Below are 18,425 nucleotides of genomic sequence, written 5' to 3'. Positions count from 1 at the left end.
TGCTGGTCTGGCAGGAGCAGAGCAGCAGCAGGGCCAGGCCCTCCACCGCATGCAGCACGCCACAGTGGGGGCTCCGCTCCGCCGCAGAGCGACCCCCCGTACTGCCCTCTCGACTCGCCGTACCGCCATGGGACAGCTGAGGGGAGAGAGAGCAGAGAGGAGAGAAGATGAGAGGAGAGAAATAAACAGGAGGGGAGAGGAGAGGAGAGGAGAGGAGAGGAAAGGAGAGGAGAAGAGAGGAGAAGAGAGGAGAGGGGAGGAGAGGAGAGGAGAGGAGAGGGGAGGACAGGGGGTTGAGTATGTGAATTTAGTGTCCACATGAGTACATACTGTACTAACACATGAGCTAGTTTAAGCAGACTTGAACACACATATACTAATGGATGTGAGAGTTTTTGAGGATGTACAGTACATGTAGGTAAGAACATACACACACAAAACACATAACCACACACCACTGAGTCAATTCCCTAGCATGCAAACTAAAATGGACATACGGCATACCCACTTATACTGTACACAAGTATGCATCTTAACCCCCTATATACACCCACGAGTGAAAAACGAACAGGACCTGAGGGTCACTAACAATGAATAGCCTTTCAGTGGAGTGTAAGTTGAAATGCATCTCCTAATCGAGTCATTACGCAACACGCACTGATATAGCATGACATTACGTAAGCATCCAGTGATTTCACATTCCATTTACTCTTATAGGCCGTGAACCATACTCTGCTCTTCTGCTCAGATTGTGTTACTGTACTCAACAGAAATACTGCTTTATATATTACGCATGTGGTTCCCATATTGTGCAATGCTTGTGTCTGCGTGAACTGTGTCTGTTCTGATTGTGACGGTATTTACACTCATGTTTGTGACCGTGTTTGAGCTGATATTTGTGGTGGTGTTTGAACTGATGTTTGTGGCGGTGTTTGAGTGGCTGGTATTTATGCAAGCATCTGAGACCATGTCTGGGGAGGTGTTGTCTGAGTCAGTGTTTGAACATGGCTTTCAGCTGTGGTGTTAACACCTTCACACTGTCAGGATATATTAGAGGTTCTACTTAGCATAACAATATCAGTAGCATCTACACTGAGCCACTGGTGTAGATGCTATAGATTTGGCACTGGTGTAGGTGGTAAAGGTGTGGTGCAGGTGTAGGTGGTGCTGGTGTGGTGCAGGTGTAGATGATAAGGGGGGGGGTGGTGTAGAAAGTAAAGGTTAGGTGCTGGTGTAGTAGATGGTAAAGGTGTGGTGCTGGTTGATGATGGTGTAATGTTGGGTGATGGAGTAGATGGTAAAGGTTTGATGATGGTGTAAAAGGTAAAGGTTGGGTGATGGAGTAGATGGTAAAGGTTTGATGATGGTGTAAAAGGTAAAGGTTGGGTGATGGAGTAGATGGTAAAGGTTTGATGATGGTGTAGATGGTAAAGGTTGGGTGATGGAGTAGAAAGTAAAGGTTAGATGATGGTGTAGATGGTAAAGGTTGGGTGATGGAGTAGAAAGTAAAGGTTTGGTGGTAGTGTAGATGGTAAAGGTTAGATGATGGAGTAGATGGTAAAGGTGTGGTGGTAATGGAGTAGATGGTAAAGGTTGGGTGCTGGTGTAGTAGATGGTAAAGGTTTGGTGCTGGTGTAGGTGGTAAAGGTTTGATGATGGTGTAAATGGTAAAGGTTTGGGTGATGGAGTAGAAGGTAAAGGTTGGGTGGTGGAGTAGATGGTAAAGGTTGGGTGGTGGAGTAGATGGTCAAGGTTGGGTGGTGGAGTAGATGGTAAAGGTTGGGTGGTGGAGTAGATGGTCAAGGTTTGGGTGCTGGTGTAGAAAGTAAAGGTTTGATGATGGTGTAGATGGTAAAGGTTGGGTGGTGGAGTAGATGGTAAAGGTTGGGTGCTGGTGTAGAAAGTAAAGGTTTGGCACTGACCGAGCTATGGCTTCCCTGACCTCGGCGGTGCCCGGCGGGCAGCCTCACCTCGGCGGAGCGGCTCTTGTGGGGCGCCTGCAGCGCCAGCCGCCACTGGGCGAGCAGCTGCAGCAGCAGCTTGACGGAGGAGTCCTGCAGGCCCTGCTGCGTGTCCTGCAGCTCGCGCAGCAGGAAGTTGGTGTAGCCGAAGAGCACGTCCTCGCGCCAGTCCGCAAAGTCCAGCAGCAGGCTCTGCAGCGAGTTCTGGGCGATCAGGCGCAGCTCGTCGTCCATGTGCACCGTCAGCCTACAGGGGGCGATGGAGAGAAGGGGGGGGGCGGGATGGGCAAAAGGTCAAAGGTCAACACACGAGTACTCTGTCTACAGGAAAACACCTGTGTCTCAGGCCATTTATCTCACCCCCCCTCTATTAACAGCTCCATGTTCATGTCATTTCATGTCGGTTCAGTGTTTATTATTCATGCCAATAATGATTTATGCGCTACATTAACACGTACTGTAGCACTTGAGCATTTGCTTTCAAGCCCATAAAAGGGCTATGAATAAGGTGAGCTGACAACCGAACCAGACGGAAGCCTGCTGACTTTAAACAGAACGTGACACCGGACAACCGGAGGTCATCGACTCCTTTTGTTTCGCACTCCGTTTTCAGAAGCTCCTCTACCAGCGGTGAGTCGAGTGCCCCCGTCGCTGTGAGCTGGCCTCTAACTCTCTTGCTCTCTCTTTCTCTCTCTCTCTCTCTCTCTCTCTCTCTCTCTCTCTCTCTCCTTTCTGTATCAGTGCCAGCGAGAAGGCCTAATGCTCAGGGCCAGCCTTTGGTCTCGGCAGCGTTCCTTAAAAAAAAAAAAAAAACTGTGCGCTGCAGCGGCCGAGGCCAAGCCGTGAAGCGCGATACAGCAGCGGAGCTCTGGCCTGCGCGGCGCAGATACGCTCATGACAAGCTATTAGTCAAATCCCCTGCTTAGGTTACACAGAGCCTGGCCCGGTGGAGAGATTGCCCAACCATGGGAACCAGGGCTCTTAAGGAAGAGCGGTGAGAAGATGGAAAAATCCTTCATATGGCAGGAGGGGGTCTGGATAAACAGGTGGAGGACAGATAGCTCAGCTGTGAGCTGTGGCCTTCTAAGGGTAGTTGAAAAGGACCAACATGAAATTAACATTTTAGTGGATCCACCGATGGAGGCAGATTTGTGTATGGGAGAAAGTGTTAGAAATTATACTTTTTACTATATTGTTATAGGGGTTATAGGGGTTGCAAAATCTTGAATTAGCTCTGATTTTTCCTGCTGAAAAGTGTGTGTGTGTGTGTGTGTGTGTGTTTGCATGTGTGTGTGTGTTTGCACAGGGGGGCTTGCATGTGTGTGTGTTTGCATGTGTGTGTGTGTGTGCTTGCATGCGTGTGTGTTTACCTTGCCAGCAGGTCTATGAGCTCAGGCTTGGACATGCCGTCTGGGAGGATGCGGGGGATGGCCGCCACACACGTCCTGAACAGGTCAATCTTGGGCTTCCGCTCGCCCCTGTCCACGGGGAGAACACAGAGCAGGAGGTCAGAGAACGCATGGACACAATCAATATGATGATAAAGGGCAGAGGACACACACACACACACACACACACACACACACACACACACACACACACACACACACACACACATACAGTACGAAACAAGAGATGGAGGACAAACAGCCACAGAGCTAGAGTAGAAAGATTAGAACATTTCCCTGTGTGTGTGGAGATGAGACTCAGATTGGTAAATGCTGCCTGACTGAAGGTTATTACAGACACACACCAACCCACACACAAACACACACACACACACACACACACTCACACACAAACACGCACACACACACATCACTCGTTGGGTGCCACCTACGTGATCATGTCCTCGGGCTCCTTGTTGAGCATCTGGACGTTGGTCAGCATCATGCAGCGGCCCACCTCCTTATCCAGGTGCCTCAGGATGTTGTCGATGGCCTTCCGCACCTGGGAGTAGTACAGCGCCATACCTGTAGGGCACAACAGAAAAACACACACATTATGCTTTTCTGAATGGATAACCAACCTAAACAAAAGTACATCAGTGATAACAGTCACACCCAAATACACTACATACAAAGTCCACATCAATGATAATAGTCTTGAATGATGAGTCTAGTCTTGAATTTCCCCTTGGGGATCAATAAAGTATCTATCTATCTATCTATCTATCTATCTAATAGTCTCACCCAAATACACTACTATACAAAGTACTTCACCCAGAAACCTAGAGGTTACCCAACATACTTCCATAAATGACACACTTTACAGACATCTCATTGATATGTTTGCATACACACTTGAGCACCCACACATATTGAGACACAGTATGTGCACTGCCCTTCCTTGTGGTAAATGCACACACACATTCCCACATCCCAAACCCAAGGCAACACAAAGGGACGGCGGTATATAGGCTTTACCAATGAGCTTGGCCTGCTCCTCTGTCAGGGTCTTGCTCAGGTAGGTCTTCTTCTTCTTCAGGGTGTTGCCCGAGGGCAGCGTGGCTCCAGTGTTGGGCATGGGCGGCTCCCCGTCCTTCTGCTGCAAGTTGTCCGCTATGACCAAGAAGGCCCTGAGAGCAATGTTCATCCTCTGCGTAGGAGGAGAGCACACACACACACACACACACACACACACACACACACACACACACACACACACACACACACACACACACACACACACACACACACACACACACACACACACACACACACACACACACACACACACACACACACACACACACACAGAAGAGGTTACTAAGGTTACAGAATTATAAAGGTTTGACCATTCCAAGTACTGTTGACGTTACACAACTGTCCCTGAGAGGACTGCCAATCCAGTGATACAAAAAAAAAACTGTGTTTGAAAATGCTGAACAGGCTAGAATAACATGCAAATCCTCCTTTTCCCAGAGACTCAGAAATGTCAGAGTCATAAGTTTTGCATCTTCGGTCGGTGTCGTATTCATTACCTCTGGATTAAGACTGAAGGCCTTCGCTGATTTCCCCACACTCAGTAGATCACAGATAATCTCTTTCATGGCAAAATCCAGCCGTTCCTGAACCAAAAGATGAGGGAAGTATTTAACCACCACATTTACACACACACACACACACACACACACACACACACACACACACACACACACACACACACACACAAACAGCATGGGCTCTTGCATTATGTAAGAGTTGATCTTTTCAAAAGGACTCATCTCTATCTGCTTTGACCAATGCGATAAGTGGGGCTGATGCACACTAAGGCATCTGGTGAGGAATGTGGCGATGTGATGTCTGTCTGTGTCAACTCAAGAGCATCAGATAGTATGGTAAATACACAAAGAATTCATGTCAGCGTGTAGTTCACCTGTGCAATGAACTGGATGATTTTGACAAAGATGTTGAGCGGCATGTCTCGAGGGACTACACTGCGTGAGCCCTTAGGGAACAGTGTGGAAATGATGGACGTCAAACGGCTGTGGAGAGGAGAGAGGAGAGGAGAGAAAGTTTAAGTACAATATACTGAAACGTCCGACTGAGGACCAAGCAATAATGTATTTAATTAATAATAATGATGTTTTCATACTTGAATAATAATAATAATACACTTTTACGTAATGTTACACTGTAAAATTAATGATGCATTCATTTACAGTAAGACAAAGCATAGACATGGTTTACTGTCACACAAGCTTACTATAGATGACACTCACTCAGGTTATACTTGACACAGACACTCTTAACTCTTGACATCTTTACCTCGTATTGCTTATTGATCTGTGCCCGTGCATTAAAAATAAGCCCAAGTCAGGTAATAAGACTAAACATGTTAAAAGTGACATTAAAATAGATTACCTCTGTGTTGCAGTGTTGCTTTCACACTTGATTCGGATCATGTAGACCCAGAGCAGGCGATACAGGGACTCCAGAGCCACCCGGGCCATTTTGGGGTCCTTATTCTACAACGACAGGCAGGTGGCACATTAACACCACATCATACTCAAAGTAACTCAACAGATGTGTTGACAATTTGATTATTTATTAAACTTTCTTATGTTTTATTCTTGTAATCACATGAAATTGATTAACCAGAGACCCATAAAGAGCTTAAGGGTTTACAAAAAAAACCTGATCAACACACTGATGATGGCCTAGTGCCGTGACACGTATGTTTGCTGTTGACATGGTCGAATAAAGACTGTTCAAGAGCTACTGGCTGAGAGTGCGGTTTTCAACTTTGTTTACAAAAAAACTGTCCACAGTCGATCACATGGCTCGCTGACTACCCAATGGGATGGATTGGAAAAAGATTAGCTGACTAGAACATCGACTGCTCCCGTGGCCCACAGGGTTAAAACAAAAACGCTTCGCTAACTTTTTCAACACCTTGCGTGTGTTTCTTTCACAGCGATGCTAAGAGATAAGGCCACGTGGTACGGTAAGCGGCAGGCCTGCCCGACAGGCTCAGGAATCCGCGCTATGTGCGTAATGTGACAGCCACAGCACGTGAGGGAGGGGATGAGCAGGAGGAGGAGAAGGTAGAGGAGAGAGAGAGAGAGAAAACAATTAAAGTTTTGATTAAGGAGGCCTGTCAGCCATTCTCCACACTCATGGTGTGAAGGAATGGGTACACACACACATACACACACATACCTACACACGCACACACAACGCACAGACACATGCATGCACACGTACACATACACTACACACACACACACACACATACACTACACACACACACACACACACACACACACTCACACACACACACACCCTCCCTCCCTCCTCCCTCATCATCAGCGGTGAAGATGAGCCTGGGCTGGGAGTGAACAGAATGTCTTGTGGGGTAATTTGTGGTAAACAGTCTCGCCGAGTCCCACCGCCTGTCACTCCTCAACACTCCACAGCCAACATTCCCTCCATACTGCAGACAGCACCCCGTCAAACAGTTCACTCTGCAATTGTTCTCTCTCTCTCTCTCTCTCTCTCTCTCTCTCTCTCTCTCCTCTGTTTTGCTGTTCTTGCCTATCTGCCTGACTCCTTTAATTATTCCCAGCAGAGGAGGCCTCAGAAAGAGAAGCCTCTGACATAAGAACAAACATGTGGTTTAACTATAAATGGTTCCCATATAAGCACAAAGGGTCCCGAGGCATGCGATCGGGGTTTGTTTTGGTATGGGAGATATTAGGGCCATGGAGACATCCCTATTGGGTAAACATACGTTATCCAGACAACATTGCTACTGATGCTCTTTGACAATGCGGTGGTGGAGAATCAAAACACACTTTTCACAGGACATACTGTAAACAGGAGTTCACATCTAATGAAGCCATCCAAAATCACTCCAAATGACATCTAAATGAATCTCAAAGATTACATCTGTCTGCTATGGCATTTCAGATGATCTGGACACAGTCTGTCTGGTAGTCAAATGGCATCACCAGTGGGCCAGTGGTGCCTTATCTGTAGTCTTACCTTAAGATTGGACAGGCAGTTGTTGAGGAACACGTGCCACCTGTTGAGGAAGATCTGCTTCTGGCTCACACAGAGGAGACAGGTGACCAGTGGGTAGAGAGCCTGCAGACAGGAGCCACACAGTCAGTGCATTGCCATTTACACACTGGCTTTACAGTCTTACAGCATAAGTGTATAGCATAATGTGTTCTACACTGCAATTTTAGTGGAAGTTATGCTTGCTTAATTGGGAATAACCACTCTCAGCGAGTCTTCACAACCTGTTGAGGTTTGGTTCTTTTTTCTTCTATTGCACCTCACTTGTACATCATTTTAGGTCAACGAGGAACCAAAGTAAATAAAACCAAAAAGTAAATATAATCGAATTGTCTAAAGGTTTAATGCAAAAATCATGAAATCTGACATGATCCCTAGAAAGCACGCTCTCTCAACACGCTGCTTATCTGAATACCAATTGAATTGCATCAGTTATGCAAGTTGGCAGGTGTTTTATAGAATGCATCTTATCGCTCTCTCTGCTGACAGCTGTGTTCTTTTGAGGACATTCTTGCTCCCTGTCGCAGCTCATCATCTGTCTGGCGAGCTCTCTCTCTCTCGGTCAGACCACGAGAAGAAGAAAAAAAAGAACCACGGACGGGGCCATGCCAGAAATATGAAGCAAACAATTAGTGACAAACTGTGAGAGAGTCGACCTCTTCACAGGGCCCCTCATAGACGCACATGACATCTTATTACATGGGTCTGCGCTGGGAACGCCAGAAATGCTATGTGCCTCCCCGAGGGCTCTCTAACACCTTTTTTTTTCATTTAACACCCCACCTGAAAAATGTCTGGAATTGGAGGAGATACAAACACCCTCACAAGGGACTTTTGACTTTTGGGGGGGGGGGGGCGAGCTTTGCTGATGTTAACCATATGAACAAATACTGTATGCACAAAATGATTGTGACTTTAGAGTATAAGACTTGTCGACCATTACTTATGGCATAAACTTTTGTTCTAAAATAGATGTACTGTATGCTATACATTCAGTTACCATATGTCCGTATGGTGTTTGGTGAAATTGCATTTAGCAAGGATAAATATATGAACATTTATTGTGCTGAGATTGATCTGTATGTTAACTCACCAGTGAGTGCTTCTTCCTTGAGGATAAGTCAAGTGTGGTGTCGTACAGACTGTCCACAAAATTCCTCAGACAGGGCACGTTCACCTCATTTTTCACAGTCTGTCAACAAACAGGCAGACAAACTCAGTCATGAATGGAGGACACTACACTACACAAATCCAATCGACAAGTAAAAAAAAAAAAAATGATGAGCTGAAAAAGAAGATGGATGGCTAGACATTGATGAACATAGTGAAATATGAAATAAAATGGCTGACTTACTGCAGCGACAGGAACTAATATCTCCACAAAGAGGCCAGCCAAAGAGTGCTTCACATCCTTGTCCTTCACCTCCAGGAAGTACTGAGCGCATTCCTGGAAATCGCACAGCAGCACAAATGAGCAGGTCGTTCACACACTGGTAATACAGAGAGAACACTGGGCCCTGGCAATACCATACAAGTGTGTTTACACTGCATGGATGGTGTGCATTGGTTGAGAGCCGTGTGTGTGTGTGTGTGTGTGTGTGTGTGTGTGTGTGTGTGTGTGTTTGTATGTGTGTATGCCTGAGAGTGTGTGTGTGTGTGTGTGTGTGTGTGTGTGTGTGTGTGTGTGTGTATGTGTCTATTGCACATGCACATGTGTGTGTGTGTGTGTGTGTGTGTGTGTGTGTGTGTGTGTGTATGTGTTTATTGTACATTTGTGTGTGTGTGTGTGTGTGTGTGTGTGTGTGTGTGTTTGTTATACATGCATGCGTGTGTGCTTGCGTGTGTGCTTGTGTGTGAATATGCCTGAGTGTCTGTATCGGTGTGTCTGTGTGTGTGCTCTCATTGAGCTCATTCACAATGAATGGCTGTACCTGCATGAACTGGAAGGAGGCCTCGAAGTCCTCCACGGGGTACATCTTGATGCGGAAGAACTTGACGCCCATGATGAGGCTGATGGTGCTCTGGAGCACGTAGGGACTCTGCTCTTTCTGCCGCAGCTCCTTCAGCTCGGCAATGAACTTCTTCCGCACCGCAGGGAACCTGGAGGGAAGAGGAGAGGAGAGAGAGAGAGAGAGAGAGAGAGAGAGAGAGAGAGAGAGAGAGAGAGAGAGGAGAGAGGGGGGAGGGAGGTGAGGAGGGCAAGGCAGACAGTGAAGAAGAGAGAGAATAGAGAGAAATAGAGAAAGAGAGGAGAAGACATGGCGAGAGGGAGGCACAGTAACAAGAAGAGGGGAAGTTAAAAGCCAAGGAGAGTGGTGAAAAAGGGATGAAGGAAATTGAGAGAAATCAGAAACAGTCCCTCAGAAACGTTCCATCATCGTTAAACAACACTGACACACTGAGCGGCCTTTGATCACTTTTAACGTCAGTGTCTATCTGGCCATGGCCAGCGCTCAATTCATCGGTTTGGTAACAAAATAGCTCGTTTCAGATGGACACGGGAAGGTCTGATGGCCTGATGCTATCGACCCGCTCCAGCACAGCCATTTGCTGGGCCTGGCATCGTTAGTCACTCAACACACACACAACCACAGTCTGAGAGCTCTGCATCCGCCAGCAAATCCAGTCTATCCCTGAAACGCGGCGTCCAAACCACTCTGTGGGGTGGAGAGCCATGGATCTTTCCGGAAAAACTCTGGGACACCCTGCCCTCGGATTTAGCCGAAGAAGCCCTCACAACTAATGCAGGCTGCCCTAAAAACTTACGGAATCAGCAGATTGTTTAATGCGGCCACCATATGTAGGCTAACGCCGAATGTGTTTTTTCCTTTGCAGTGTTGTCATGTAATTAGGGGGCTTGACCTCCTTGTTGGAGTGTGTCTTTGCTGGGGAAGTGGATTGTGAACCCCCGGTGCCGGGGGGTCACAGTCTTGGGGATAATCTGCGGGGAAGCGGACTTTTTTCGCCGATGCGACCATCTGTTTCTCTGACAGCAGATTAGGGAAAGCACTTTAGAGGCGACGCACTGAGGAGCCAGGGCCACATATTCGCAGCACTAACACAACACCCCCATACTGGCCAGAGGAGTCCCCTGAGGAACGGGACCGGAGGGGAGGGGGGGGGCTGCCCCACTAACGTCCTCACAATAGCTATACAGCAATTTCCTGTGAATTAGCCGTACTGTATATAAGCTGCAGGACAGTGTTTTATACAAGTGAAAAGAAACAAAAACCATGTTAATAACATATTAATTGACCCTGTGTATTAGCCTCATAGCTGAAGACATTTTGCAAACTCAATGTATAAACCATGGCTAATAGTCGGGAAATTTTGGTAACAAACGATGATGCTATACTGCTGATTTTAGGATAGCAAGGATCGCTTGGAACCTCAACGGAGGTGATACCAAAAATAGTACCAGGTACCAGGTACCAGGTGCCAGTTTTTGCTCATGAAAAACCAAAATAAGTGAGTAGAGTAGAGTCGAGTTGAGCTGATAGCATGCAGTGGAAAAGCCCCATAACGTCATCACAATCACCAGACACACACCACACTCAGCACTCAGATCACACTCACAGAGCCATGAGGGCTGAAACAAATGACCATGTTGTACTGCTGATTTTAGGATAGCAAGAGGCATGTCATATTTTTTATGGCAAAGGATTGCATTTTTTTTACTGTGTGTGATTTGGAGTGTGTGTGTACATTTGGTTATGTGTAGTTTAAACGTGCATGTGTGCGTGTGAATGTGTGTGTACACAACATGTATGTCCACGTTTAGTTTCATTGTGTGTGAGTGTGCGCGCATGCATACGTGCATGTGTGTGTGTGTGTGAGTCTGTGTGTGTATGCATGTGAGTGTGTTCAGATTGGCTTAAGAGATGCAGCTCTTCAGCCCTATATTTAGAAAGGCATCTGGTGGGGGAGAGAGGCGAGGGGGCAGGGGAGGGGAGGGGAGGGCAGGGGAGGGGAGGGGCAGGGGAGGGGAGGGGAGAGGAGGGGGGTTCCAGCACTTGCCCTCCCTCTGGCTCAATGTTTGTTCTGTGGGCCACAAACACTCGCACTCTGTTTCTCACACTCAACAGAAGACATTCAAAAGCTGGGTATGTGAACGTGTGTGTGTGTGTGTGTGTGTGTGTTTGAGTGTGTGTGTGTGTGTGTGTGTGTGTGTGTGTGTGTGTGTGTGTGTGTGTGCGCGTGCGTGTGTCTGAGTGAGTATTTTTGAGTTCATGTGCTGATTAGCCTTAGACATGAAAAATCACCGTATGCAAATATTTACATAGGAGGGTGTGTGTATGGCGCTTGAAAGACACACAGAGAGAGAGAGAGAAAGAACAAGTCACTTTTCTTGAGGGTGTATTGTTTTTTTCCCTCTGCAGAAATAAACAAAAAGGGGGGCGGTGATTGCAATATACAATATACTAATACACAACACACACCAACCTATTATCTACAGGATGTAAAACTGAGGCACATTACATTGCGTCAGCTAGGAATGTCGTACCCAGGAACATGTGAGACAAAAATTCTCCGTTTCCAGATCATTACTTTCATTCAGCCGTATAAATGGGTCATTCCAATGAGGATTTGGGCAGTCATAAATCGCGCCTGTTTGAATGCGACACTGATGAACTGGTCCTCGTCTCTGTCCCCGCACATCAGACTTCAGAATAATGGCTTTCCATTAGACCGCTGTCCTGAATTAGACAGTGAATTAAGGGAGACAAATTCCACCATATGCCGCAACGACTTCTAAAACCAGGACGGAGACTTTTGAAAAAAAAAAAAAAACTCAAATCAGTCAAATCAGCCCAGCTACTTTTACATGGAAGTTTCTGGTGGGAGCAAAATCCAAAAAACGTTTAACTGGCCTGGGGATAGACAGGCAAGCCCTGACCTGGGTCAGCAAGCACCCAGGTAATTCCACCATGCATCTATTCAATGTCTTCAAGAGTCTATTTCTGTAGCTCATATGGCCCAGCACTGCACTAACAACATCAAGGTCATGCATTTAATTCACAGGAAGCCCAAGCGCTCCTGATATGAACGCCAGCACTGGGCATGGAAAGTTGCTTTAAACATCAGTGTCACTATGTGTCAACCTCAAACCCCCCCCCCCCCCACACACACACACACACACACACCCCTTCCCCCGAAGCAAGTGCCCAAAAAAATGACTCACCTAGACTGGGCTACAACTCCGACTACTTCTGCATACAAGTCAGCTACAATGTGCATGTTGCCCGTGTTAGGCCCCAAGTACCTGAGGGAAGGAGAGGGGGGTGGAGAGGAACAGAGGAGAGAAAGAGGAGGAAGAGATAGAGGGGGGGGTAGAGAGAGAGAGGGACAGAGGGTAAAAAGGAGGGATAACAAGAGAGAGGAAGAAAGAGAGAGAGAGAAAGAGAGAGAGAGAGAGAGAAAAAAAACATAAATTAATCAGATCTTGGTTATACCAGACTAGACTGCCTAAAATAAATTGCGCATTAAATAGTCAGGTAAGGTAAGGTAATAGTAGGACATGTACAAAGAGCATCATGGCAACTAGTACAAAGAGAGGCTTACCCTTCTTTGTATTTAAAATGCCTAAACGCCAGATTGATGACCTCCTGAATCAGGCCATCCAAAAGAGGGTGGAGTGGAATCTGGAGAGAGAAAGAGAGAGAGAGAAAATCAATTACATCCATTTACCAAAATGGATCATTTAGCTACACACAGATGCAAACAGACAAACAGACAGACACACACACACACACACACACACACACACACACTCCCTCTCTAACAAATCTAATGCTCGCATATCTGGCACACCTTTTGAGATTGGTGATCTGAAATCTGCACAGTTTCTGTTTGTATGTTCTGTTTGTTGCTGACAATCTGGGGCAATCTAACGGTGGGGAAAAGTGTTTACAACATTCGCTGATTTAAGTGACTCACCGTCACGAACCAAATCCTCCACTGACACACAAATGAGGAATCAAATGGGCTCACAGAACAAGAGCCTACTCTGAACAACAAGAGCTCCCCTCCTTATGTCTGTCTAGTGGACCAAGAGGGGGCTTGAGTTCTTTTATCAGAGAGACACACACAACGTACCTGTTTTAAGACCTCAATGAGGACCAGGGAGAATATGAAGTCAATGGCGAGGTCTCTCCTTTCCATTAAATAATCCTTCTGTTGTTCATCACTAAATGGAGCACAAAAAAAAAAAGATTTAGGCACTGCAGATATTTTTGAAATATTAGAGCTACTGTATTCACAATGTTAGCAGAAACAGTTGAAATAAACTGCCATTAATCCTTTCCTGACGGAACACAATTTTGATCAATATCATGATGAAAGAACCGAACTGGATCTGGCTATTTGGACAAGGCACTGCTTTGTATGGTCTCTCTATTACTGGTCTCCTGAGATACTTATTCAAACAGACACACAGACAGAGGGGGAAAATGATCCACCTGAATTGTCTCTTTGTTTCAATAAAACCTCAAATGACTTTGAAACATCATTAACCAACACCATTTGGAGTTCTTATAATATGGGCTACTCCATAAAAAATCAATAAAACTCTTTTTTAACTCCAATTTGCGGAGACTGAAGACTAGACTCCGGAACATCAGGATCAGTCATTCTTAATGTAATTGAGTGAAAGGTTATGTTTTCATCTGGGTTTGTCTGTCTGTCTGTCTGTCTGTCTGTTTGTTTGTTTGTTTGTTCACAAGATAACTAAAAAATGGATGGATTAAAATGAAATTTTCAGGAAAGGTCTGAAATGACCGATTACATTTTGGGAGTGATCCATATCACCGTCTGGGTCCAGGAGGCAGCTATGTTTTCGCTTGGCGGAGGTTTGCGTTCTCTGAATGCTTTTCTAGTTTCAGTCTGCATTTGAACCCTTAGTTGTAATCTAGCAATGCATTCCATGACTCCACCCTGTTAAACTGAAAATAGTTTCTGGGCAAAGAGTTACCAGCCAAAATGACAGTTAATAAATTAAAAAGACAATGATCAAATTCTCATAATACACCTGTGTCATATCACACGCAGGCAATTTGCCAGAAAACAGTCCACCGCTATGGAAGCAAACGACCTTTCACACACTACAGTAGTGTATGATATTACACCTGGCGCAGGTATGCTTCACTGCGAACGCGTATCACACAATTGATGCCGAACATAGCAACAGTCAATTGCAGTGTAGCCAGCCAATTAGAGGGAGGGGGTGTGTAACAGGGTGGTCATTATATGATGCAAGCGCACAGTGAACCTGCCAATCACGACACATAACCACAAATCTGCATCACTATAAAAGGCCCATTATACTGAGGAGGAGGGAATGCTTCTGCTACTGCTGAGGCCAGTCTAAATGGAGCTATGTGTGAGTGATAATGCTATGATAATGCAGAATGATTTCTTGTCCCAGTGGTTGTCTGTCACAGGGGAGGTTGTCTACACCAGGCGCGTAACTGAAGCGTTCCGTTCGCGACGCATAAAATCCATTAGAAGACTGGTCTATTTTTTTTCCGAACGTACACGCCACTATCGCGTCTGGTGTAGCGACTTCCATTGATTATAGTGATTATTAACTGCTGCAGCATATGCTTTGTGAACGGAACGCTTCAGTTATATGCGCCTGGTGTAGCTCCCCTGTTAGTGGTGGTGGTGTGGGCAGGGCACTGGCGGTACTGTACCTTTTGGACTTGGTGTTGGCCCGGGGCCGGTACTCGTGGGACTCGTCCTCCAGGCCATTCTGTCTCTTGTACCAGTCGAAGAGCGTGCGCAGGATCGAGGGCAGACAGTACTCCGCCAACGAACTCATACTGGTGATCAGCTGATTGAGGGAGGAGGAGGAGGGGGAGGATAGAAAAAGAGAGGGCAGAGAGAGAGAGAGAGAGAGAGAGAGAGGGAGGGAGAGGGAGAAAGAAGGGACAGAGAGGAATTGCTCAGTCAATAAAAAAAATGAGAGAGAAAAAAAAATAAAAAATCTGGGACACATAAATCCTGCCCGAGCAGAGCACTCAGAGCACTGGCCCGCCGTATGAGTCAATGTCATATGACTGCAAGGCCACACAAAGGCCCCAAACGCTGCCTGCGAGGGAACATCAAGGCAGAAAAGAGTGCTCATTCTCTCTGATTTCATAAAGCCTGCTCCAGCCGGGGACACACTCAACTCTAATGTGAAAACGCCTTGATTGCCCCAGTCCTGGAGCAGGCCCAAAACATCAGCAGCCCCCACCCAGCAGGGGTTATGAAACAGCAGGGGCAGAAGCTGGGGAGAGTGGAGAGAGAGAGAGAGAGAGAGAGAGAGAGAGAGAGAGAGAGAGAGGGAGAGAGAGAGGGAGGGAGAGAGGGAGGGAGAGGGAGAGAGAGAGGGAGAAATAGAGAGAGGGATAGGGAGAGAGAGGGAGTGAAAGAGAGAGAGAGAGAGAGAGAGAGAGAGAGAGAGAGAGAGAGAGATGGAGAGAGGGAGTGAAAGGGCTCCTCTTCTCCAGAGGCCCATTGCGGCGTGCTGATGGGGCGTTAGGGGGGTGGGTGTGGTGCGGAGGGGGCGCTGGAGGCTGAAGGGGACGGGTGGGGTCAGTCTGAGCCGCGTACAGGAAAGGGAGGGGAGCAGGCGGGCGGGTGGACGCTGGCCAGAGCTATGACGAGGAGGTGGAGGTGAACAGGGAGCCCAGTGTCTGATACTCCACGGGCTGAGTGAACACAGCCCTCCGCACACATCCTCCTCTTCCCCTCCTCTCATCTCCTCTCCTCTCCCCTTTTCTTTCATTCAGTCTGTCACTCACTAGTTCATTCTGTATCTATCTATCTATCCACTTCACTCATTCAGTTCTCCCATTGCGATTTGACCTTGACTGTCCTGTTATGATGGATTGTGTACTCTGATTTGTAACTACTGATGAATACATTTCTAATTGAAGTGTAATTTTTCAGCCATTTTCACACTGAAACAGTGAAACATTGAGAGCAATAGCTACCTGATCAAACTGTGGGTCCTCTCCTCTCTGTAGAGATTTGGTCAAGGGTTTTTCCTGCAGAGAAGAGTAAATAAATTGAAAACAAATCAGCTTCAACAGGAGAAATGTATTCACACGGCAGGAGGGACAATGAAGATAATTTCTATGACTGAGGCAATTGGCAGACATTGAAAAAAAAAGAGTAACGATGTGAAATAAACTCTGTGTTAGCAGGACTAAACATCTCTCTCCCACAAACTCCCCACAGACACATACTTTTGTTACAAAACTGCATTTTTAGTCGGGAGCCCTGGGCTCTCTCTCTCTCTCTCTCGCTCTCTCTCTCTCTCTCGCTCGCTCTCTCTCTCTCTCTCTCTCTCTCTCTCTCTCTCTCTCTCTCTCTCTCCCCCTGTGCGTCTGGGCCCTAAACATCTCCGACCGCTGTAATTCCTCTCATTAGTGCGCGCTGAGCTACGGGCCCCTTGGGCGGAGGAGCCTCTCCCTCAGGTCGCTGTGCGTTCCCCGGGCCGGCCACTGGAGGAATGGGGGGCCTGTGGTGCTCAGCTGTGTTTGGTTGTGTTTGTCTACAGGCTGCTCGGGCTGCCAGGAATGTTGCTGTCTCTATGGCTGCCTTTCCTCTCCAAAGCTTAGGGAGGGAGAGAGCAAGCGAGGGAGCGAGATATGTGCTGATCTTGTACGGCTGCCACGGTTGCCTCTGCAAGGCTGTGTGTTGTGTGTGTGTGTGTGTGTGTGTGTGTGTGGATGTGTTCGCATGCTTTGCCCAAGAGCTACTCCTTGTACTGACCTCTTACTGACCTTAAACTGTGGGTGTTTCTCACAACCACAGAGAAGCATCACACAATGATATACATGTTTGAACTAGTGGCATGGACTTGTCTGCATTTTTGCCGACAAGAGTAGATCTGTAGAAGTCTAAGAGCTCTTCCATCACTTATTGTGCTACTCTGATAGATACTGATAGATTACCAGATTACCAGAGAAGGCAAATTATGGTGAAACAAAGGACAAATGTCAAATACTGTACATACACATCAAACATGAGAAATTTTAAATGACTTCAGAACTATTGCCTCTACCCCACTAACAACTGAATGTACAGATATCAAAGATAGTGTTTGATTCACATCATTGCAACCAGAAACAAAAGAATTAACGTCATGCCTGTTTTACTGTATCAATCTGTAGACCTAAAGCACGCCACATCATTACAACCACATGGACGTTAAAACCATACCCCCGCAGCAGTGATTGCGCTGGTAAAACACTGCGATATTAGTGGGACTATAATGCTTATCGGGCCTAATTGCTTCCTGTTGGGGCACTACAAGATCACTTTCAGCATTGCTCCTGAGCTGTATAAACGGCCATTCCCAGCCACTTAGAAGTTCTCCGCCAGCTTAATGGAATTAGAGAGTTACAGAGGAGCTGTTCAGACACAGCCCAGCGTTGGCCAGACGCAGAGATTCTAGAAACACCGGGGCCATCAGAGAAAGGTTGCCGCTGTCTAACGCTTATCAGGAAGTGCCCTGCGCAATGTTGTGTGGGAGGGAAGCTCTCTTGTCTTTCCCTTTCAGTCTTACTCAGCACTATGCCGTTTCTTTGCTCACTGTCTCACCATACGTATCAATATCAGCGTCTAGTTTTTCCAGATGAGCAAAGGTAAATGCCAAAAAAACGAATGGCATGACTTTTGGAAACTACAACTTCCTCTCCATCTTTGGGCTAATATTTTGCATGTAGCATGATCAGTGGGATGACTGATATTGCCTTTTTGACTTCCGTGTTTCCACAAGGGCTAGTACAGGCAACTGTATTCTTCTTAGCATGGGTGATGGCATACCGGCAAATGTCACATTAGCCACCTGACTACCATTGTACTGCATACACAGACAATAACAATAAAAACTGGACAAAAAAAACTACTCGTCAGGATTGATCTATTACGTAAGATAGATAAAACT

General features: G+C 46.6%; 1 protein-coding gene across 1 annotated transcript in view; it reads right to left on the bottom strand.

Moving 5' to 3' along the window:
* Nucleotides 1-18,425, bottom strand: part of fryb (furry homolog b (Drosophila)) — a 67,535-nt gene that overhangs the window by 38,712 nt on the left and 10,398 nt on the right. Inside the window, exons 3-19 of the mRNA XM_062537053.1 lie at nucleotides 16,465-16,518; nucleotides 15,178-15,317; nucleotides 13,583-13,673; nucleotides 13,049-13,128; nucleotides 12,669-12,749; nucleotides 9,418-9,586; nucleotides 8,841-8,933; nucleotides 8,580-8,678; nucleotides 7,451-7,552; nucleotides 5,828-5,931; nucleotides 5,340-5,448; nucleotides 4,945-5,031; nucleotides 4,388-4,559; nucleotides 3,802-3,934; nucleotides 3,332-3,439; nucleotides 1,923-2,208; nucleotides 1-136 (exon numbers count right to left, since the gene is read on the bottom strand). The exon at nucleotides 1-136 is cut by the window's left edge and continues 68 nt beyond it. Of these exons, the coding sequence (XP_062393037.1) occupies nucleotides 1-136; nucleotides 1,923-2,208; nucleotides 3,332-3,439; nucleotides 3,802-3,934; nucleotides 4,388-4,559; nucleotides 4,945-5,031; nucleotides 5,340-5,448; nucleotides 5,828-5,931; nucleotides 7,451-7,552; nucleotides 8,580-8,678; nucleotides 8,841-8,933; nucleotides 9,418-9,586; nucleotides 12,669-12,749; nucleotides 13,049-13,128; nucleotides 13,583-13,673; nucleotides 15,178-15,317; nucleotides 16,465-16,518 (2,044 nt within the window). The remainder of the gene's footprint in view (nucleotides 137-1,922; nucleotides 2,209-3,331; nucleotides 3,440-3,801; nucleotides 3,935-4,387; nucleotides 4,560-4,944; nucleotides 5,032-5,339; nucleotides 5,449-5,827; nucleotides 5,932-7,450; nucleotides 7,553-8,579; nucleotides 8,679-8,840; nucleotides 8,934-9,417; nucleotides 9,587-12,668; nucleotides 12,750-13,048; nucleotides 13,129-13,582; nucleotides 13,674-15,177; nucleotides 15,318-16,464; nucleotides 16,519-18,425) is intronic.

This window comes from Sardina pilchardus, chromosome 5 (genome assembly GCF_963854185.1).
Source record: "Sardina pilchardus chromosome 5, fSarPil1.1, whole genome shotgun sequence".
NCBI classification, from domain to species: Eukaryota; Metazoa; Chordata; class Actinopteri; order Clupeiformes; family Clupeidae; genus Sardina; species Sardina pilchardus.
This window is presented reverse-complemented; position numbering and strand designations above follow the sequence as displayed.